This window comes from Macaca thibetana, chromosome 9 (assembly GCF_024542745.1).
Source record: "Macaca thibetana thibetana isolate TM-01 chromosome 9, ASM2454274v1, whole genome shotgun sequence".
Taxonomy (NCBI): Eukaryota; Metazoa; Chordata; class Mammalia; order Primates; family Cercopithecidae; genus Macaca; species Macaca thibetana.
Window position 1 is genome coordinate 44,017,121 of NC_065586.1, and position 23,433 is coordinate 44,040,553.

General features: G+C 44.4%; 1 protein-coding gene across 2 annotated transcripts in view; it reads left to right on the top strand.

Annotated features, from left to right (window-relative positions):
* The window catches only part of VSTM4 (V-set and transmembrane domain containing 4), a 115,334-nt gene that overhangs the window by 25,072 nt on the left and 66,829 nt on the right, over nucleotides 1-23,433 (top strand). For both annotated transcript variants that reach the window (XM_050805353.1, XM_050805352.1), the window contains exons 3-4: nucleotides 5,306-5,374; nucleotides 13,816-13,923. In XM_050805353.1, the coding sequence (XP_050661310.1) occupies nucleotides 5,306-5,374; nucleotides 13,816-13,923 (177 nt within the window). The remainder of the gene's footprint in view (nucleotides 1-5,305; nucleotides 5,375-13,815; nucleotides 13,924-23,433) is intronic.

Below are 23,433 nucleotides of genomic sequence, written 5' to 3' on the forward strand. Positions count from 1 at the left end.
CCCTTATTAGATTTCATCCTATTCTGCGCTCCTGGGGAGGCCCTCGAGTGGCCCGTAGCTCTGTCATCTGGGCCACTGCCTCCCCGGAAACTCTCATGGGCTCTGCCCATTGGGTGCTAGGGTCCCAAGGCAATGACAAAGCAGTCAGTAGGTCAGCTGACAATTTAGCTTCTGAGCACGCATCACACCTCCCTCCACTGTGAGACCTGAACCATCAGACAGACATAAAAACCCACTTTAGCTCCAATACAGCTGGACTGAGATAGGTGGCTTGGCACTGAGGGGTTCCTTCTGCTTCCCTGGACAGTTTTCCTGCCTGTTCCCCTCTCCCCACCCCCCACCCCAGCATGGGGACTAGAGGCCTGCACACTGTGGTCCTTGCACTGCCCCCGTCATGGTCTTCCTGGACACAGGATGGATGGGAGAGGAGTGTGCGCAGGAGTGGTCATAGGCAGGGTTCTGTGAAAGGCAGGGCTGGTGTCACTCCTAGCAACTGGGGTGTTGCGACTGTCCCAAGGGGCCCCACATCATTTGCCCCCATGTCAGCTATTTGCTGGGAGACCAGTCTCAGAGCACAGGGTAGGACAGATGCTACTTGGAAGTTCTTTACCATGTTTCTCTCACCCAGAGAGGAACTATGGTCAGAAGCTCCTGGATCAGGAGCTTTTCCTTTCCCACCAGGGGTGAGGGAGGTGGTGAATGCAGACGAGAGGGCAGAGAGAGGCAACATCGTTCCAGTCCTGCTCCTTCCTGGGAAGGGATGGAAGTTCCATTTCTCCTCCCCATCATGAAAACCTGAGCACAGAACAGCAGAGTCCACCATCAGGACCCTGTAGGACCACTGGCTCGTTCACCAGCTGACTGTCATGCGCTTGCTTTCCTCTTTGGGGGATTAGGCTGGGCACTCCTTTAACCACAAGCAACTGTCAGGAGAGCAGGACCTCCATTCCTCTGAGCTGGTATGTAGGAAGAGTCAGCAAATTGGTAGAAGAGGCTGTTGTCATTTTCTTTCCAATTGTCTGGGAGTCCAGCTGGATCCCAAGGTGAGCCCAGTACGGCAGAATGGGATAGATTGATTGACTCTTGCTTAAGGCTCCAGCCTTCTGATTGCTGAACTCATTGGAAACTGTTACAAAAATGCTGTTCCATCAAGAGATTTGCATTTTTACTTCCACAAGTCTTTGAGCAACATTAGTAATCTATGGTTGGAACATTTGCCACTTGTTCCTTAGTCTTGCAAATTTTTTTCTCAAAGCATTCCATCCTCTTCAAGCCCGTCTACCCTACTGGGGCCTCTTCCACTCTGCACTTGAAGGTTGACCAAGGTGAATTTATATTAGCTGCTCACAGCTGTGCTGAGGAGGGCAGCGTGTTTGTGGAGTCAGGAGACCTGCTGATTGTCCACTGCACAGCCCTTGCTGTTGGCCTGGCTGCATCTCACAGCTTTGTTTCCTTATAGTCTGTGGACTCAGAACCCTGGCTTGACAATGTATCAAATTCACTTTGAGATAGCATAGGATTAGCAGCTGCAACAAGATACTTATGGGAGAACCTTGGGAAAATTCCCGAAGCTCTGGCAGGGTCCGTGTAAAAATTTTTCTTTCTTGTAGGAGCAAGTAAGATTAGGACTGGTGCTGCTAATCATCAGATGCCAAAGTTGCTGCACGGTCCTGTGAAAATATCTGCACTGCCAGGGAATGAGGAGCATCCAGTGATTCCCTGCATAGGGTTAGTTTAGAATCCCAGTTTGTTAGCTGTTTCAACACATGTGTCCATAAATAGATTAGGGAGAGCTTGTTGCTTTCTATCCTAAATAAGGGAAAGGGAACTGTAATTGGATTAAATCAAGGACCCACAATTTCTGACCCTGAAAGGTGCATAATAAATGACCCGAAGGCACCTGTTGGTTAGAATGGCAGCAGCTCATTCAAGCTGTAGAGATTTAGACGCAAGAACAAGGAACACTTTCTTGTTGGCCACTTGGACAATTGAAGAGTCACCCCCTGAGGCAAAGGACTGACAACAAAGGACCATTCTGAGGTTGGGGGGAGGGGTGGAGGTTAGAGCAGTGAATAAAACAGGTGAAAGTCCCTGTACTTAGACAGCTAGTGTCCTTGTGGATATGGGCTCACTAGGTCTCAGGCACTGTTCTCAGCACTTCACACACATGAACCCCTTTATCCCCTGCATCTACTCTGACATGGGCATTTCTCATCATCCCCATTTTACAAATGGGTAAAATAAGGCACAGGAAGATTAAGTGACTTATCCAAGGACATACAACTAGCAAGTGGCAACTGAGTCTTTCAACCCTGTGAGCATGTGTGTGCCAAATTTTAAAAGGCATACGTTTCATCCAGGGGATCTGGGCTTAAAAACAGATTCTGATTCAGTAGATCCGGCATGGGGCCTGGCATTCTGCATTTCTGAGGAGCTCCCGGGTGACACTGACATTGCTGGCCCGTGGACCACATGTGTGATGGTAAGGGTCCAGGCCATGATGGGCATCCTTGGTCTCCTGGAAACCAAGCTCCTTGGAGATATATGTGTATTGTTCATCTCCATATTGTCTTCATCAGGACCTTCTTATCCTTATCTAGGCTTGATTAGCTGAAGCCATGGAAACCCAGCCAAGCTTTTTCAGGAGAGAAGCAGGCACAGTCTAAGGATGCAGAGCTCATGGAATGCAAGGAGAGTAAACACCATACGCCAGGCCTTGTGGGGCCTAGAGTGCTATTGAGCCTTTGGTCTCTCATCTTTCCTCTGCTGTGCGGGTTCTAGTCTCTGCTCCATTCTGCTCACCTGTTTTCCAACATAACCACCCACAAAATCTACTGGCTCTTTCAATCTCAGGGCTCACAATAACCACATGCACTCTGTTTCTTATTTTAAGTGCTTGAAGGGGGAATCTGGCAGTCAGTAGATTACAGGGACTATGGGTATTGAGCAAGTCAGGGAGGTTGGGCATGATGGACAAATTGTCTGATATATCTTAGATCACATGCGAGGTCAGATATTCACTGAGAGCTCCTTCCTGGAGATCTAGGTTGCTTTCTTTGGGAGGAAGTCAGAAAGAAATAGATAATTCATATATTTTACCAAGCACCTATCAGCTACCAGGCAATGTGCCCAGTGATAAGGATACAGAGGTAGAAGATATAGCCACCACTTTTTAAATAATTTAAGTTCTGATGGCAAAGGAGTTCTATGATCAAGGCAAACTCTCAGCAGAGCAAAGCCCTCCTTCTGAGAACAATTAGGGAAGCTGAAAATAAAATCTATCAGCACTTCTGCTTTCTGATTCACATATCTGCATTTCATAAATATATTTGTATTATATAATTACATAGTTATATATGTGCATATATATCCAGCTATCTTAATTGTTCTCTGAAGGACTAGATAGGTAATTAGATCACAGAGAAAAACAGCAAAGTGAGCCCAGTTGCTGGAGATGTTTAACTCTGAGAAACTCACTCTTACTTAAGCAGTGCTAGTTGAAAGAAGCTATGGAGAAACTGACAACCAGGATGTTTAGGAGGTGAGTGAGTTTTTGGCAATTCTTAACTCTAAGAAACTCACTCATACTTAAGCAGCGCTAGTTGACAGAAGCTATGCAGAAAGTGACAACCAGAATGTTTAGGAGGTGAGCTAGTTTTTGGCAATTCTAACAGTGAGATCAAAATTGGGAGGTTGTGGTAAATACCCCAGGATTTTTACTGGGGAACCCTGAAGGACCGAATGAACCCTGAGTAAGGGCAAACTAGAAATAGACCAGACTCTATAAAAACTGAAAGCCTCTCAACAGTTCAAACCCTGATTAGATTAAAGTGACCATTCCCCCTACTCTAACTTCCTATCAGGGAACCAAAATTTTATCTAGAGCCTCCATGATTTTCTATATACAATGTCTGGCATTCAGTTAGAAAAAAGTTATTAGGCATTCCAACAGACAAGACCCAAAGCAAAAACAGATAATAGAAAGGACTCTATGGGAAGTGCAAATATGAAAGTTTATCAGGCATAAACATTAAAATAATATGATTGATATGGTTACAGAATTAGATGAAAAGCTAGAGAAATTCATTAGAGAACTGAGATATCTACAAAAGAATTAAACAAATAATATAGAACTGAATAAAAATAATAAATGCAATTAAGAACTTAATAGAAGGGTTGTACAGAAGGTTAAACACAGATGAAGAGAAAATTCTTGATTTGGAAGTTATATCAATAGAAAATGTCCAGTGCAAGGCCCAGAGAGATAAAAGGAAGGAAAATTCAGAGTTGAAATCATGACAATAATAATACAAAAGTTTGTGGGAGAGGCAGTAAATTGAATTTAAGTTCTAGGCCATCTTTGCCATATTTCTTGCCTCTTGTATTGATTCTATCTCCATTCAATTCTGGTCCTAGATTCTCTGTCTAGAGCTCTTCATTGTGGTAACCCCTGAGCACATGCAGCTGTGTAAATTAATTAAACTTAAATAAAAGTAAAAATTCAGTTATATGTGGTAAGACTGGCTACGTTTCAAGTATTCAGTAGCCACATGTGTCCAGTGGCTGCTGTATTGGACAGTGCACATATAGAATGTTTCAATAACTTCACAAGGTTCTATTGAACAATAATCTTATTCCCTGATATTTTACATCATAGGTAAAGATCATTCTAGATCTTACCCCTGTGCATGGAACCTTTCCATGGCTCCAGACTCCTTTAATGCGACGTTCAAAGTTTCACACAGTGTAACTCAATTCTGTTTCCCTGCCTGTTGAAAGCAGGCAACGTGAATTCAGTGATCTACCATTACCTGAAAGAAGACAAAATGTTCTCACAATCAGATGCCTGTGGCTCTGTGGGACTGTCTTGCATGGAGAATGGTGCTCAGAGCACTAACTTTGAGTCATCTGATGACTTCAGGCTTCTCTATCCAGGAATACTGGGACAAGTACGCTACATTTTAGAAAGACTCCCACTAAAATGGTAAAATAAATCATGTATTAATTCTTGGGTTTCCCATTGGGAACTTCTTATTCTTCAAGTCTATGGGGCAAGTGGGGCTTTTACTGAACTGCATCCTGAGCTTGCCATTTACTGGCTTTTAAACATGGACAACTTACTTCACCTCTCCTGTGCCCCGGGTTTCCCAGCTGTTAGATAAAGTCCTTGCACCCATCCCTAACATGTGAGTTTTGACAACTAAATGTGGTTTTGCAAATGTAGAAATGGCTTTATAAATGTAAGTGCCATGTGTACATGTGGCATTATTTTTTCATACTGTGCTGTTTCCTTTTTGTCTTTCAGTCATTTCCCTCAAAGCTTCTGAAGAGTCATCCTTTGAGAAAACAAAAGAGACTTGGGCATTTTTTGAAGGTAAAGCTTGTGTATTTCTTTATGATAAGATGCAGCCTCACTTTTAGACAATAGGAAGGAAATAGAATATCAAGAAAGGATCCTAACTTCTTAGTTTTTAAGTTGTTTTCTTGGTCTAAACTTACTCAAAGTAAGATGGAAATCCCTGACAGTATCAGCCCACAGTTTTGAAAGAGTGGAAGTTAAAGCACCAGTCCACATAATTTTTGTTTGTTTTGTTTTGTTTTGCTCCAAAATTCCTACTCCCAGGTGGTATTAGGGAGGAATCCTCAAATGATATAAAAATGATAAGTACCTCTACTGTGACTGCATTTTATTTCAGGTTGCTTAAGGAATTTGGGGTTCTAGAGACAGTTTGCAATCCTTAACCAAGTAATTTTCAACCCATGCTAGAATCGCTCATGGAATGTTAAGAACACGAATGCCTGGACCACATCTCTAGAGATTCTGATTTACTTTGAAGTTGTTAAAAGCACCAGAAGATTGCAGCATGCAGCCAGGCTGAGAACCATGGCCTTGGAACAGTAGTTCCCAAAGTGTGATTGCAGACCAGCAGCATATGCATCACCTGGGAGCTTGTTCCAAATGCACATGGCTGTGCCCTGCCCCAACTTACAGAATCAGAAGCTCTAGGGATGGTGCCTAAGAAATCCGGGGTTTAACAAGACATCCAGGCAATTCTGATGCACATTCAGGTTTGGGCCTTAGGGCAGGGGTTGTCAACAGTGGGTGACTTTTGCTACTCCAGGGGACAGTTGCCAATGTCTGACTGTATCTTTGGTTGCCACAGCTGTTGGCGGTGCTCCTGGCATCAGTGATAGGGGCCAAGGATGAAGCCAATCCTACAATGCACAAGATAGTCTCCATGACAAGGAATTTTGCCTCCAAATATCCAGAGTGCTGAGGCTGGAAAACCCTGTCTTGGAGTAAGGAAAGTTCAGAGAAATTATTGTCATAAAGTGGGTGAGGATTATGATCATAAGAAATGGAAGAATACACTTTGTGAGTTCTCCAGCAGAGCCTTGGATCAGTGAAAGGCTGATTAATGTTCAAAGGTGGTCAGGAACGTTGTAAAGATTATGTCTGGTGACGGCACAGCATTTATTGATGAGGAATGATCTAGCCAAAAGGCTCTAAGGAGATGCACATGTCTCGGGGCCTCACCGTCACCTTTTGTTAACCCACTGTATGGTCTGACAGAAGGAGGGCCAGCCTTAGGGGAAAGGTACTTGCTTTCAAGCCCACCCCTTCCAATACCTAGTTATAAAGCAGTAGACTGAAACACATTCTGTCTTAGGAAAATGTAACTTTTATTGTGAACATCGTTTGCAAACCATAAGGTGTCACCCACATAGGCCTCTAGGATTAGTTGTTTAGTTTTGTAGTCATAAATATTTTGTTTATGAGATTGCACTCATGAGAATCCAACAATGATTCTTTGTATTTCCTGATGTTTCTCTGCATTTTTGTAGTTGCCTTTTTCTTTATTTGATGACTGTCTCCTAGTAAAATAATCCCCATTTCCCCCACTCAGCCTCTCATTAAGAGAATGCCTACTCATTGACAAAAAGATGAAAATGACTTTACCTCTCATAGAGTGAAGCAGTAGTAAGGGCAAGATTTACCTTTCTCATTACTATTTAGTAAAATTGAGGCAACCCCATTGATGTTTTGCCCCATGTCTCTGGATCTGCTCTGTGACCAGGCACTGTGATGGGTTGGGGTATGGAGAGGGCCTGGCTGTGGCAAGTGTAGATCACTAGGGATGTGACAGCTGGACCCTATATATCATCAGATGCATCAGAATCTCCCAGGGGGACTTCGGGCTCCAGCCTCTGAGGTTCTGGTTATAACATTAGGAAGGGATCAGAGAACTTTCAGGGCCACAGGTGATTCCTATGCAAGTGGTCTGAAGACCATACTTTGAAAATACTGTGGTGCAAAAACAAGACCATATATTTGGAAAGATTGTGGCATTTAGACCCAACATACCCCACGGCATAATCAGCATTTCTAAAATCCTTTGTGCAATTAACAATTGCACAAATCTCATAATTCATGTGCAGCTATATAATATCAGGGTTACTCCCGACCTAACTCTCTACATGAAATCTGTAGCCCAGTATGTGCTCTCTTCTCAACAGAATCAGGCCTCACCAAAAGCAGAACTGGCATTCTCACTATGTGTAGCGCCTGCCTCAGAGCAGCTGTTTACAGAGCAATCTTTTCCTATGATTTCGGCAGCAGCAGCATCTCCATGCTTTGCTTTTTTAAACCCAGCTGTAGCTTTGGCAAGGTTAGAGGCACAGTTGAAACTCCCTGGCGCATGATCCCAGGCCTTTTGCCCTTTTGTTCCTGGATGGGAGAGCTACAGTAGGGGTTGTGGATGGATATCCATCCTCCTGGGGCTTAGTTCGTCCTGGCTGTGAGCCCACTGCACAAAAGAGGCATTGATTGTCAGGCCTCTTTGTGAGATTCTGGAGTGAGTTAAAATCCTTTGGGGCTATCACTCAGGTGTTTCACCTTGAGCAAGATGGTATTACAGGCTGGATTAAAAAATAGAAGTACAGAGCCTTCTGTCTCAAACTGTCATCTCCTGACTTTCCCATTTGCCCTGAAAATGTACAAGACTGAAACTGACTTTCCTGATTCAGAAGGCAGGGGGAGAATGGGGTTCCTGGACTCTGCTGAGGGGCACTGGGGTCACTCTTTTTCAAAGGAGCACTGAATACCCCTGCCGGGATCAGGGTTGCTGGGCAACAGGTGCCATCTGCCTGGCCCTGGCTTGGTGGGACTGTTTGGGAGGGCGGGAGCTGGCACACTGACATTGTGCACCCCAGTCTTGGCCTCTCTCTGCATGGGCAGCTGCTCCAGCCTGCCAGCCCTGCCATCTGCTTCAGGGAGGCCTGGGCATTTTCTGCATAGCAGCTTGCAGTTGAGTCTAAAAATGGCAGTGATGCCTTTGGAAGTTCAATGGCAAAAGACAAAACTGTAAATGATTTCAGAGAAAGGGAATATAGCATGATTTTTAGAATTATTGTGGGCGTGCAGGTATATGTGGTATTTTTTTTCTTTTTCTTTTCCTTTTTTTTTGAGACGGAGTTTTGCTGTTGTTGCCCAGGCTGGAGTGCAATGGCATGATTTCGGCTCACTGCAACCTCCACCTCCTGGGTTCAAGCAGTTCTTCTGCCTCAGCCTCCCGAGTAGCTGGGATTACAGGCATGTGCCTGGCTAATTTTTGTGTTTTTAGTACAAAAATTTGTACTAATTTGTTTCACCATGTTGACCAGGCTGGTCTCGAACTCCCAACCCAGGTGATCTGCCTGCCTTGGCCTCCCAAAGTGCTGGGATTACAGTCATGAGCCACCATGCCCGACCATATGTGGTATTTTTAAAGTGAACTCCAGATTTGATTAATTGCAGATATTTTGTTAAACTCAAGCCTTTGTTGAAAGGTCTGGCTTCAACCTTTCAACGAGCATTATTTGGCCTAGTCTGAGTTTTAAAACTTTTGAGCCAACATTTTATATAGAGATTTTTACATAGAAAGGTAAAGGATGAATTGGAAGATCTGGCACCACTGGGCGGGCATTCCAGCCTGAGAGCAGTGCTCTGGAGCTGAGTACGGAAGGGCTTTGCATTAGCTGACATGGCAGGAAGGCGACTGCAGTCGTAGGAGTTTGTGACCCTGGCTTCAATGGCTCAGAGTTTAACGTTGTTTGCAGAGAACACCCAGGGAGGGGGTTTTTCATGTTTTGAGTGGACACAGCAGGGTGCTTGTCTTTATGCAACAAAAGGAATGCTTGTAACAGAAGGAGAAAAAAATCCAACATAGGCATACTGGTTGCTGCTCAATCAAGGGGAAGTCAGGTGGTCTTTCTGAGCTTTTCTTCTCCTGCAAGGCAACACTTTTTATAGCTCTGTAGCTTCAAGAACAAAACAGAGAGTGGCTATGACCGGTCCTGTGTGTGTGGGGAGCCACACGCAGGCAGGAGGTGCCCGCTGGAGGGTGTCCATAACTGGAGGCCTATGTGTTTGGCGGCCAGCTGAGCCTTCTGGAGTAGCCAGATGTTTTCTGATTCTGTAGCTCTGGCTGCCTGTGGGGAGCCCCCTTTGAGCCATGTTGAGGAAGCTGTGATCTGAAACTGTAGCTTGGGCCTTTTGAAGCCCCTCACCTCCTGCCAGGGCAGAGTGGGCCCCAGATGTCTGCAGCATGCTGTTAGGGACGCTTGGGGAGAGATGCCTGCCGCGGTTCTCACGTGCAACCTTGTCCCTCCTGGGTTCCTGCCGTCCTGAAGTGAAGGAAAGAGCTCAGATGAAGAGGTGAGCTTGTGGATCAGCTGCTGTGCTCCATATCATGGAAGCTTTTGTAAGACAATTTTTCTCTCCGTTCCATGAATAAGACTAAAGGCAAGTTTTCCTGCCTTTGGGTCTGGGGACCACATTTGCATAGTCCCTTCCAGGCAGATGCTGTGTTCACCTGCCTGAGGTTCTGTCTGCCTGGTAACATGACTGTGTTGTTCACCATCCTCTCCTGCCAGCAAGGGCTCTGCTATCTTGTTCTGGAGTAGTTTGCTCACCAGTGTGGAAAGGCAGGACTGGCCGTGGGTTTGCTGTGTTGTGGCCATCCTGTGCCCTGGGATCCTGCGACAAATCCTGGCCTGTGAACTTTGCTCTGTCCCCGAGTTCGTCATGAAGTGTCTTGTCCAGAATCCAAGAGTCCTGTTGCTGAGTTTCACACTGTTTAAATGGATGCTGCAGCCTCTCTCCTAACTCTGACCCCTCACAGAGTTCTCCACCCTATTAATCTACAGAGCCCACACCTCAGAGACACAGGCATTTACTAGAAAGGCAGCTTTGATTTTTAGATATATGAGAGCTTTCTCAAGCTCCTCACATCCCATCAGCTTCTGGACCTCTCTAACCTGACTCTGCCCCCACCGGCCTACTGACAGGGCTTTCCTCCAAGACTTTCCCAGTAGCTTCCTAGGGGCAAAACCCAGTGGATGTTTTCCAGCAATTGACGCTATTAAGTCATCCTTCTTACAGTGCTTTCTTCTGGGCTTCCAGAACTCTCGCCTCAGCCCTCCTCTGCATCCATGACTAGCTCTGATCCTTTGTAGGAGACTTCCTTCCACACACCTGCCCCTCTCCCTTAAATATTAGTGCAGATGCACCCTTCACCTGCTACCTTGCCCTAAGGCACTTTCTACTTATTTTATTTTTAGTCCAGACATCTGAATTGCCAAGAGCAGAAATCTATTCAAACTAGCTTATGCAAAAATGCTGACTGCCTTAAGAACACGGGAAGATCTCATGGACTCCAGGGGCAGAGGTTGTGCTGGGCCTCCCTGGGGCCCAGGCCAGGGAGGGGAGAGTCAAAAGGAACCTGAATGTCTGATTCCATTTCATACCTCCTTCCTTCTCATTAACCATAAGCCTGACCTGCTTCTCCAGGCTCTCCCTGGGAGCCAGCCACCTGCTACTACTCCCAGTAGGCTTGGTTTTTCAGCTTAAGCACTTAACTGTTTCTCCATGCCCCAAGGGCTTTACAAATGTGCTTTTCTGTTGACTCAGCTATTCCACTTCTAGGAACTTAATCTTGAGAACGTATTGTGAGAGTTGTACTAAGGTTTAAGTTCATGAGTGCTCACCATAGAATTATTTATGATGGGGAACAGGTAGAAACACTTTGAGTAGCCAATAGTAAGAGGTTGTTAAATCACTGCTGATATATTAATATGATAAACTTTTATCATATTTTTCAAAATGATTCTGAATCCTTTTTGAAAATAGTTTATTGAGAAAATGAGATAAATTGAAAAAAAAGATGTGAAAGTATATGATCTCAATTTTAAAAGGTATGCATATTCATCATAAAGTATACCAAATATTTATTAATAGTAGTTATCTCAGGGTGACAGGATGGCTGATGACTTTTTTCCTATATTTTTTTGTATTTTTTGTTATTTTAAATACAACTCAGTGCAGAACTCTAGTCCTCTTGGAAGCTTCTCTCAGCCTTCTGAGGCTGGGCTGGGTCCCCTCTGAGTGTTCCTGGTATTGGACACACGTTCTTATTGTTACACTTACTAAGTGGTCCTCTATTTCTTGAAGTGAAAGACTGTGTGTGTGCATTTTTATCTTTCTTGTACTCAGGAAAGTACTGACTATGATTGATAGTAAATATCTGTTGGTTGTAGAAATTTAAGTCAACAGAGAAACATTTTTGCTAAGTTCAAACATTTGCTAAGTTCAAATAAATATCTGTGTCATTTTTCTTCAAAGATGGTTAGAATAATGTTTTGGCTTCCCTTTTCACTTTCTGAGCAGCTTGGCATTGTATTGATCAGATTAGTGATAAAGTTGATTATTAAAGTTTAAGAAATATAAGTATATGTAGCTGGGCACTGAGGCTCACGCCTGTAATTTTAGCAACTCAGGAGGCTGAGGCGGGAAGGTCCCCTGAGCCCAGTAGTTCAAGGCTGCAGTGAGCAGTGAGCTGTGCATCACTGCACTCCACCCTGGGTGATGGAGTGAGACCTTATTTCTAAAAGAGATGTATGTACGTGAACATGGTTTAACTGTTGAGATTTATACAAGTTTTTATTTTGAAATTATTGTAGATTAACATCCATTTCTGGCTAGGCATGGCATCTATAATCCCAGCACTTTGGGAGGCAGAGGTGGGTGGATCACCTGAGGTCAGGAGTTCAACACCAACCTGGCCAACATGGTGAAACCCTGTCTCTACCGAAAATACAAAAATTAGCTGGGTGTGGTGGCGTGGACCTGTGGCCCCAGCTACTCAGGAGGCTGAGGCTGGAGAATTGCTTCAACCTGGGAGGAGGAGGTTGCAGTGAGCCGAAATCATGCCACTGTGCTCCAGCCTGGGCCACAGAGCAAGAAAGAAAAAATCAATTTCTAAAAAATCATACACAGAGATCCCTTGTACAAGTTTGTGTCCTTTACCTAATGTCTCCCAATGAAAGCATTTTGCAAAACCGTAAAACAGTATCACAAACAGGATATTAACATCCATATAGTCAAGATACAGTCATTATTAGTGGCCCTTGTAGCCAAACCCATTTTCCTCCTACCACCACCCCCTTCTTAACTTCTGGCAACCACTCATCTGTTCTCTATTTCTATAATTTTGTCATACCAAGAATGTTACATTGATGAAATCATACAGTATGTAACCTTTTGGGATCCTTTTTCCTCTCAGCATACTTCTCTGGAGATTCATCCAGGTTGGTGTGTGTGTCAGTAGTTTGTTCTTTTTATTGCTGAGGATGCTGTGGTGTGGATGTACCACACTTTGTTTAACTATTCACTTGCTGAAGGATATCTGGGCTGTTTCCAGTTTTTGGCTACCCGACATACATGTACAGTTTTCCATGTGAGCTTAAGCTGTCATTTTTCTGGGACAAATGCAAGGAATGCAATTTCTGGGTTGAATGGTTGTTACAGGTGTCTCCTTTGAGAAAGTGTCAAGCTCTATTATAGAGTGGCTGGGCTGCTCTACATTCCCACCAGCCATGTCTGAGTGACCCAGTTTATCTGTATCCTTGCCAGCATTTGGGGGTGTCGCTGTTTTTTATTTTAGTCACCCTGAAAGGCACGAAGGATATTTTATTGTAGTTGCATTTTGCATTTCTCTAATGGCAATAGAAGTCAAACGTTTTCTCATGGGATTGTTTGCCACCTGTACATTCTCTTTAGTGAAATGTCTGTAAGTTTTTTTTTTTTTTTTTTTTTTTTTTTTTTTTCATTTTTCTAATAGGATTGTGTGTTTTTTGCTGTTGAGTTTGAAAGTTCTTTAGAGTCTGGATACCAGTCCTTTGTTGGATATGTGGTTTACAAAAATTTTCTCCCAGTCTGTTTGACTTTTCATCCTCTTCATATTGTTGTTTACAGAACGTAAGTTTTTAATTTTGGTAAAGTCAAGTATAGTATATCAAGTTTTACTAATATAGACGCTACCTCTGGTGTCAAGTCTAAGAACTTTGTCTATTCTTAGATCCCAAAGATTTTTCTTGTGGGTTTTTTCTAAAGTCTTCTAGCTTACATTTTATGTTTGGGTTTGTGGTTCATGTTGAGTTAATTTTTGAATAAAAGGTGAGGTTTGTGTTAGTTTTATTTTCTGCCAGTGGAAGTCCCATTGACCCAGCACCATTGATTGAAGAAACTGTCCTTCCGCCATTGAATTACTTTTGCACTTTTGTCAAAAATCAACTGAGCATGCCTGTGTGGGTCTATTTCTGGGCTCTCTGTTCTGTTGCATTGATCTGTGTCTGTCTTTGCACCAATACCACACTACCTTGATGACTGTAGCACTGGGATTTCAAACATTCCAATTCTGATTGTTCTCTTGCCAGCGCACTTCTCCTGCTGCGGCCCTCGGGAGGCTGACTCCTGTGTCTGTCCTTGCCTTTCAGATATCTACGTGTATGCTGTCCTTGTGTGCTGCGTGGGGATCCTCAGCATTCTGCTCTTCATGCTGGTCATCGTCTGGCAGTCTGTGTTTAACAAGCGGAAATCCAGAGGTAAGAAAACAGATAAGGTCATGTCTGGGATGGGAGCACACCCTGACCACAGATGGGCGGAAGATGCTAGGCAAAGTACCACCTTGGTGGAAAAGTGCATTGTGAGTCAGGGATTATTTATCTGTGATTGTGGGCAAAGTGAGCAAGCTGTGTTTCCCTTGGACTCTGCTAAAATACACTGTGGCCATCATTGACATCACTGAATTTCCCGTTTCTTGGTTTCTGAGGCCCCTTCCTGCTGTCAATCTCCCTGAAGAGTCTGTGGTGTCAGATGAGCCTAGAGTTGGATTTTGACTCTGCCGTTTGAGGCTGAGGTTTGGGGCAAGTTCCTGAGCCATTCTGAACGTGAGTTTCCTCATTTATGAAAGGGGATTGACAACCGCTTCTCTCGGTGGAAAGTTCTTATGAGCGTTCACTTTCAGGCAGGTGGCACTTGGGAAGTCTTCCCCATTCTTTCCCTGACCGGTCTGAGAGTTCCCTTCCGTCTCCTTTCACTTTGGTGTCCCTGTTTCCCTGCACTCTGCCCTCAGCCCCTTCCTGCCTTCTGCCTTGCTTCTCAGGAAAGCGTAGTTCTCCTGACTCTTGTATCTCTATGAACACTGCCTGCTTTCTCGAGAGTCCCTGCTGCTCCTCAAGCCCCGATTTCACTTGCCCAGCACCTCCTGTTGGAGGTCTCCTTTGAGAGCCTCTCCCTGTATCCCGCTTCAGAATCTCCAAAACAGCTGGGGACACTGTGACTCCCAGAGATGACCAGGGTAAGAGCCGAGCTCTGGAATTGCACCAACTCCAGTTCCAGTGGCTCCCTCACTTACAGGCTGACAACCTCCCTCTATGCCTGCCTTCCTCATCTGCGACATGGAGGAGGCAGGAGTGCAACAGTCTCAGGCTCATGGTGAGGACTAAGTTACCAAAAGAAAGATGCTAAAACCCATAACACAGGCTCCAGCAAATGTCCTGCTTTTATGTTGACATACGGCTCTAACTACACACAATAATTGTCAATATTAGCTTAAGGTCATAGAGCTTGGAAATGTTAGATTCAGTGGTCACGGCTTGAGGGGCCACTCCAACAGTGACTCTGTGCAGCACTAATGCAGGGTGTGGGCAAGGTTAAGGGACAATGAGGGAGGTGACACATACAACGACAAGTACCCATGGGATGCTGTTTCCATCCTAGACCTTAAGGGATAAGGGGAGGGGAGATTCCTGGAATGGACCATGCAATAGCTGCAGCTTTGGGAGAGGTGTCGCCATCAGGGGCCTGCAGAGAGGAACTCAGCTCCTGACAAACCAGGAGGCAGCTGGGAGGGAGCCAGGATGGTACACTTCTCACGCCCTCTCCCCTCCCCACTTGGATCTGCTGCTATCGCCCTTGGTGCCACCCACCAGAAGCCAGGGGGCCGGGAGCAGGAAGGTGCCTTCAGGGCTGAGCAGGGTGGACAAAGGTGGACAGGGATCCAGAGGACAGTGGAGAACTCCAGCACACTCAGCAATCGGCGATGGGGCAGTGGCTGTAGCATGGGTGTCTTTCCTCTGGAGCCTGTGCTCTCCCACCAGCCTCTGCATGTGTCTCTGTGCTGTCCTTCAAAGCCAGCTCCAGGGCCTTCCCCTAAATCCCTCATCAGTGGCAACGCAGCCTTTTTTCCTGTTCTCAACCCCTGAATACTCTTGTGAGCTTGTGGCATGTTGCACTTGTGCCTTGGCATGGGCCTCCCTTCCGGAGGACAGTGTGTGAGGCAGGCACCACACATTCAATTCATTCTCCTGGAATTTGGCTCAGGACAGATGCTCAGCACATGGTGGACAAATGGGTTTATTTCCCACCTGCCTTGCTCCCAACTGTTGGAGGGTGGAAGCCACATAGGCAGTTTCCAAGCTGGGTATGCTCTGAAGGCACTTTTGCCTGGGTTCAGGAGCATGATCGAGAGTCTTCATGGGCTACAGGCCCTGCTAGGCCCTAGACAGGGTCAGGGAAACAAAGCAAAGCCAAGAAGGGCACACTGCGACATGTGGGAGCACCTGGCATCCTCCTCCAGGCCTCACAGAGAGGCTTCAGAGAAGGGGGATCCCAACTGCCTCATCCCCACTGAAGTGGGCCTCAGATGGTCCCATGTGTACCTGTGCACAGTGCCTGAAAGCCCTCCCCAAACCCTAGCTGTCCAGAGCATTGTCTGAGCACCCGTTATGGGCCAGGAACCTCATGTGGCCTCTCCATGTGCTTATGTGACCCTGGATGAGAGCCACACCACACTTACCTGACAGCACAGCTGAGGAGCTTGAGAAGGCCCTGAAACCAGGGAGTGGTAGGGTGAAGTTGGGCCCCAGTCTCTCAACTGTTGGAGTGTGGAAGCCACATGGGCAGTTTCCAAGCTGGGTTCCCAAGCCTCCCATGTTTCTAGTCAAGAAAACCTGAGCTATTAGGGGGCTGACCTTGCCAGGGGAATTTTTCTTTAGCCTTCCGTGGGAGTTGTTGCTGAGGCTCTTCCAAGATAGCTCTAGTTGGTGCCTGCAGCTCCCAGGAGTTTGGTTTTGGTTGATTGCAACTCCCATTGGCAGACCCAGTAGCCTTGGCAGGGCAGGTCTTGCCCTATGCACCTCTAGGACCAGGCATCTTTCAACTCACTGTGGGGCTCAGGATGGAGGACCATGCATGATGGGCCTGGGTAGTCTCCTTCAGCTGGGCCCAGGAGTCTTAGAACAGCCCTTCCCAAAATTTCAGGAGCAGACCGTTCACCTGGGAACCTGCTCAAATGCAGATTCTGATTCAGGGTGTTTGGGGCAGGCCTGCAATCCTGCATTTCCAGCCAGCTCTGCTGCTGGTGTGAGGCCATGTTTGGAGTAGCAAAGCCTTAGAGCTGTTCTTCTTACCTCTATCCCACCAAGCATCCTGCTATTACAACATGTATTTTGGAATGATCTCTACTATTTTAAAATGAAATTCATAGATGAGCTATACTATCTGTACCCCCTCAAATCAACTTAATGCTTTATAATTAAAGGAGAAATAAGAGGAAAGTAATTTATAACACACTGAGACAAATTCTAGTATTACACCTCTTCTTTTAATCAGTGTGAATTTCAGAGAAGATAATAATCCTTTATATTTGATGCTTGAAATAAATGCTAGATAAGCACCTGTCTGTATATGCGAAGACTCAACATGCAGGGGACAGGGGTCAGCATAGACAGACAGATGGGCCCTAATATCCAGGAGAGGCACTGCCCATGGTGACGGGATTCCTAACATCCCAACTGTTGGTAGGGTTTTTAATGAAAAAAGACACTCTTCGGCCAATTTGCAAACCCTTTAAACATTCATTATGCATTAACATGGCGAAAATACATACCTCGTGTTTCTATGTAAATTGGACTTAGCTTCCAGGCTCTCATGAACAGGTTTCCTCTTTTCTTCTTCTTCTTTTTTTATTATACTTTAAGTTCTAGGGTACATGTGCATAACGTGCAGGTTTGTTACATATGTATACTTGTGCCATGTTGGTGTGCTGCACCCATCAACTCGTCAGCACCCATCAACTTGTCATTTACATCAGGTATAACTCCCAATGCAATCCCTCCCCCCTCCCCCCTCCCCGTGATAGGCCCTGGTGTGTGATGTTCCCCTTCCCGAGTACAAGTGATCCCATTATTCAGTTCCCACCTATGAGTGAGAACATGCAGTGTTTGGTTTTCTGTTCTTGCGATAGTTTGCTGAGAATGATGGTTTCCAGCTGCATCCAGGTCCCTACAAAGGACACGAACTCATCCTTTTTTATGGCTGCATAGTATTCCATGGTGTATATGTGCCACATTTTCTTAATCCAGTCTGTCACTGATGGACATCTGGGTTGATTCCAAGTCTTTGCTATTGTGAATAGTGCCGCAATAAACATATGTGTGCATGTGTCTTTATAGCAGCATGATTTATAATCCTTTGGGTATATACCCAGTAATGGGATGGCTGGGTCATATGGTACTTCTAGTTCTAGATCCTTGAGGAATCGCCATACTGTTTTCCATAATGGTTGAACTAGTTTACAATCCCACCAACAGTGTAAAAGGGTTCCTATTTCTCCACATCCTCTCCAGCACCTGTTGTTTCATGACTTTTTAATGATTGCCATTCTAACTGGTGTGAGATGGTATCTCATTGTGGTTTTGATGTGCATTTCTCTGATGGCCAGTGATGATAAGCATTTTTTCATGTGTCTGTTGGCTGTATGAATGTTCTCTTTTGAGAAATGTCTATTCATATCCTTTGCCCACTTTTTGATGGGGTTGTTTGTTTTTTTCTTGTAAATTTGTTTGAGTTCTTTGTAGGTTCTGGATATTAGCCCTTTGTCTGATGAGTAGATTGCAAAAATTTTCTCCCATTCTGTAGGTTGCCTGTTCACTCTGATGGTAGTTTCTTTTGCTGTGCAGAAGCTCTGTAGTTTAAATAGATCCCATTTGTCAATTTTGGCTTTTGTTGCTGTTGCTTTTGGTGTTTTAGACATGAAGTCCTTGCCCATGCCTATGTCCTGAATGGTATTACCTAGGTTTTCTTCTAGGGTTTTTATGGTATTAGGTCTAATATTTAAGTTTCTAATCCATCTTGAATTAATTTTCGTATAAGGCGTAAGGAAAGGATCCAGTTTCAGCTTTCTACTTATGGCTAGCCAATTATCCCAGCACCATTTATTAAATAGGGAATCCTTTCCCCATTTCTTGTTTTTCTCAGGTTTATGAAAGATCAGATGGCTGTACATGTGTGGTATTATTTCTGAGGACTCTGTTCTGTTCCATTGGTCTATATCTCTGTTTTGGTACCAGTACCATGCTGTTTTGGTTACTGTAGCCTTGTAGTATAGTTTGAAGTCAGGTAGCGTGATGCCTCCAGCTTTGTTCTTTTGACTTAGGATTGTCTTGGAGATGCGGGCTCTTTTTTGGTTCCATATGAACTTTAAAGCAGTTTTTTCCAATTCTGTGAAGAAACTCATTGGTAGCTTGATGGGGATGGAATTGAATCTATAAATTGAATCTATAAATTAGGCAGTATGGCCATTTTCACGATATTGATTCTTCCTATCCATGAGCATGGTATGTTCTTCCATTTGTTTATGTCCTCTTTTATTTCACTGAGCAGTGGTTTGTAGTTCTCCTTGAAGAGGTCCTTTACATCCCTTGTAAGTTGGATTCCTAGGTATTTTATTCTCTTTGAAGCAATTGTGAATGAAAGTTCATTCATGATTTGGCTCTCTGTTTGTCTGTTACTGGTGTATAAGAATGCTTGTGATTTTTGCACATTAATTTTGTATCCTGAGACTTTGCTGAAGTTGCTTATCAGTTTAAGGAGATTTTGGGCTGAGACAATGGGGTTTTCGAAATATACAATCATGTCATCTGCAAACATGGACAATTTGACTTCTTCTTTTCCTAACTGAATACCCTTGATTTCTTTCTCTTGCCTGATTGCCCTAGCCAGAACTTCCAACACTATGTTGAATAGGAGTGGTGAGAGAGGGCATCCTGTCTTGTGCCAGTTTTCAAAGGGAATTTTTCCAGTTTTTGCCCATTCAGTATGATATTGGCTGTCAGTCTGTCATAAATAGCCCTTATGATTCTGAGATACGTTCCATCAATACCGAATTTATTGAGAGTTTTTAGCATGAAGGGCTGTTGAATTTTGTCAAAGGCCTTTTCTGCATCTATTGAGATAATCATGTGGTTTTTGTCTTTGGTTCTGTGTATATGCTGGATTATGTTTATTGATTTGCGTATGTTGAACCAGCCTTGCATCCCAGGGATGAAGCCAACTTGATCATGGTGGATAAACTTTTTGATGTGCTGCTGGATTCGGTTTGCCAGTATTTTATTGAGGATTTTTGCATCGATGTTCATCAGGGATATTGGTCTAAAATTCTCTTTTTTTGTTGTGTCTCTGCCAGGCTTTGGTATCAGGATGATGTTGGCCTCATAAAATGAGTTAGGGAGGATTCCCTCTTTTTCTATTGATTGGAATAGTTTCAGAAGGAATGGTACCAGCTCCTCCTTGTACCTCTGGTAGAATTCAGCTGTGAATCCATCTGGTCCTGGACTTTTTTTGTTTGGTAGGCTATTAATTTTTGCCTCAATTTCAGAGCCTGCTATTGGTCTATTCAGGGATTCAGCTTCTTCCTGGTTTAGTCTTGGGAGAGTGTAAGTGTCCAGGAAATTATCCATTTCTTCTAGATTTTCTAGTTTATTTGTGTAGAGGTGTTTATAGCATTCTCTGATGGTAGTTTGTATTTCTGTGGGGTCAGTGGTGATATCCCCTTTATCATTTTTTATTGCGTCTATTTGATTCTTCTCTCTTTTCTTCTTTATTAGTCTTGCTAGCGGTCTATCAATTTTGTTGATCTTTTCAAAAAACCAACTCCTGGATTCATTGATTTTTTGGAGGGTTTTTTGTGTCTCTATCTCCTTCAGTTCTGCTCTGATCTTAGTTATTTCTTGCCTTCTGCTAGCTTTTGAATGTGTTTGCTCTTGCTTCTCTAGTTCTTTTAATTGTGATGTTAGGGTGTCAATTTTAGATCTTTCCAGCTTTCTCTTGTGGGCATTTAGTGCTATAAATTTCCCTCTACACACTGCTTTAAATGTGTCCCAGAGATTCTGGTATGTTGTATCTTTGTTCTCATTGGTTTCAAAGAACATCTTTATTTCTGCCTTCATTTTGTTGTGTACCCAGTAGTCATTCAGGAGCAGGTTATTCAGTTTCCATGTAGTTGAGTGGTTTTGATTGAGTTTCTTAGTCCTGAGTTCTAGTTTGATTGCACTGTGGTCTGAGAGACAGTTTGTTATAATTTCTGTTCTTGTACATTTGCTGAGGAGTGCTTTACTTCCAATTATGTGGTCTATTTTGGAATAAGTGTGATGTGGTGCTGAGAAGAATGTATATTCTGTTGATTTGGGGTGGAGAGTTCTGTAGATGTCTATTAGGTCTGCTTGCTGCAGAGATGAGTTCAGTTCCTGGATATCCTTGTTAACTTTCTGTCTCGTTGATCTGTCTAATGTTGACAGTGGGGTGTTGAAGTCTCCCATTATTATTGTATGGGAGTCTAAGTCTCTTTGTAAGTCTCTAAGACTTGCTTTATGAATCTGGGTGCTCCTGTATTGGGTGCATATATATTTAGGATAGTTAGCTCTTCCTGTTGAATTGATCCCTTTACCATTATGTAACGGCCTTCTTTGTCTCTTTTGATCTTTGATGGTTTAAAGTCTGTTTTATCAGAGACTAGTATTGCAACCCCTGCTTTTTTTGTTCTCCATTTGCTTGGTAGATCTTCCTCCATCCCTTTATTTTGAGCCTATGTATGTCTCTGCATGTGAGATGGGTCTCCTGAATACAGCAGACTGATGGGTCTTGACTCTTTATCCAGTTTGCCAGTCTGTGTCTTTTAATTGGAGCATTTAGTCCATTTACATTTAAGGTTAATATTGTTATGTGTGAACTTGATCCTGCCATTATGATATTAACTGGTTATTTTGCTCATTAGTTGATGCAGTTTCTTCCTAGTCTCGATGGTCTTTACATTTTGGCATGTTTTTGCAATGGCTGGTACCGGTTGTTCCTTTCCATGTTTAATGCTTCCTTCAGGGTCTCTTGTAAGGCAGGCCTGGTGGTGACAAAATCTCTAAGCATTTGCTTATCTGTGAAGGATTTTATTTCTCCTTCACTTACGAAACTTAGTTTGGCTGGATATGAAATTCTGGGTTTAAAATTCTTTTCTTTAAGAATGTTGAATATTGGCCCCCACTCTCTTCTGGCTTGTAGAGTTTCTGCTGAGAGATCTGCTGTTAGTCTGATGGGTTTCCCTTTGCGGGTAACCCAACCTGTCTCTCTGGCTGCCCTTAAGATTTTTTCCTTCATTTCAACTTTGGTGAATCTGGCAATTATGTGTCTTGGAGTTGCTCTTCTCGAGGAGTATCTTTGTGGCGTTCTTTGTATTTCCTGAATTTGAATGTTGGCCTGCCCTACTAGGTTGGTGAAGTTCTCCTGGATGATATCCTGAAGAGTGTTTTCCAACTTGGTTCCATTTTCCCCCTCACTTTCAGGCAAGCCAATCAGACGTAGATTTGGTCTTTTTACATAATCCCATACTTCTTGCAGGCTTTGTTCATTTCTTTTTCTTCTTTTTTCTTTAGATTTCTCTTCTCGCTTCATTTCATTCATTTGATCCTCAATCGCTGATACTCTTTCTTCCAGTTGATTGAGTCGGTTACTGAAGCTTGTGCATTTGTCATGTATTTCTCGTATCATGGTTTTCATCTCTGTCCATTCATTTGTGGCCTTCTCTGCATTAATTATTCTGCTTATGAATTCTTCCACTCTTTTTTCAAGATTTTTAGTTTCTTTGCGCTGGGTACGTAATTCCTCCTTTAGCTCTGAGAAATTTGATGAACTGAACCCTTCTTCTCTCATCTCGTCAAAGTCATTCTCTGTGCAGCTTTGATCTGTTGCGGGCGATGAGCTGCATTCTTTGGAGGGGGAGATGCACTCTTATTTTTTGAATTTCCAGCTTTTTTGCCCGGCTTTTTCCCCATCTTTGTGGTTTTATCTGCCTCTGGTCTTTGATGATGGTGACGTACTGTGGGTTTCCTTCCTGTTTGTTATTTCCTTCTAACAGTCAGGACCCTCAGCTGTAGGTCTGTTGGAGATTGCTTGAGGTCCACTCCAGACCCTGTTTGCCTGGGTGTCAGCAGCAGAGGCTGCAGAAGATAGAATACTGGTGAACAGCGAGTGTACCTGTCTGACTCTTGCTTTGGAAGCTTCCTCTCAGGGGTGTACTCCACCATGTGAGGTGTGGGGTGTCGGTCTGCCCCTAGTGGGGGATGTCTCCCAGTTAGGCTACTCAGGGGTCAGGTACCCACTTGAGCAGGCAGTCTGTCCGTTCTCAGATCTCCACCTCCTTGTTGGGAGATCCACTGCTCTCTTCAAAGCTGTCAGACAGAGTTGCTTGCGTCTGCAGAGGTTTCTGCTGCTTTTGTTGTTGTTGTTGTTGTCGTTGTTGTTTAGCTGTGCCCTGTCCCCAGAGGAGGAGTCTACAGAGACTGGCAGGCCTCCTTGAGCTGCTGTGAGCTCCACCCAGTTCGATTTTCCCAGGGCTTTGTTTACCTACTTAAGCCTCAGCAATGGCGGGCGCCCCTCCCCCAGCCTAGCTGCTGCCTTGCGGTTGGATCGCAGACTGCTGTGCTAGCAATGAGGAAGGCTCCGTGGGTGTGGGATCCTCCCGGCCAGGTGTGGGATATAATCTCCTGGTGTGCCCGTTTGCTTAAAACACAGTATTGGGGTGGCAATTACCCGATTTTCCAGGTGTTGTGTGTCTCTGTTCCCCTGGCTGGGAAAAGGGATTCCCTTCCCCCTTGGGCTTCCCAGGTGAGGTGATGCCTCGCCCGGCTTCAGCTCAGGCTGGTCTGGCTGCAACAGCTGACCAGCACCGATTGTCCGGCACTCCCCGGTGAGATGAACCCGGTACCTCGGTTGATAATGCAGAA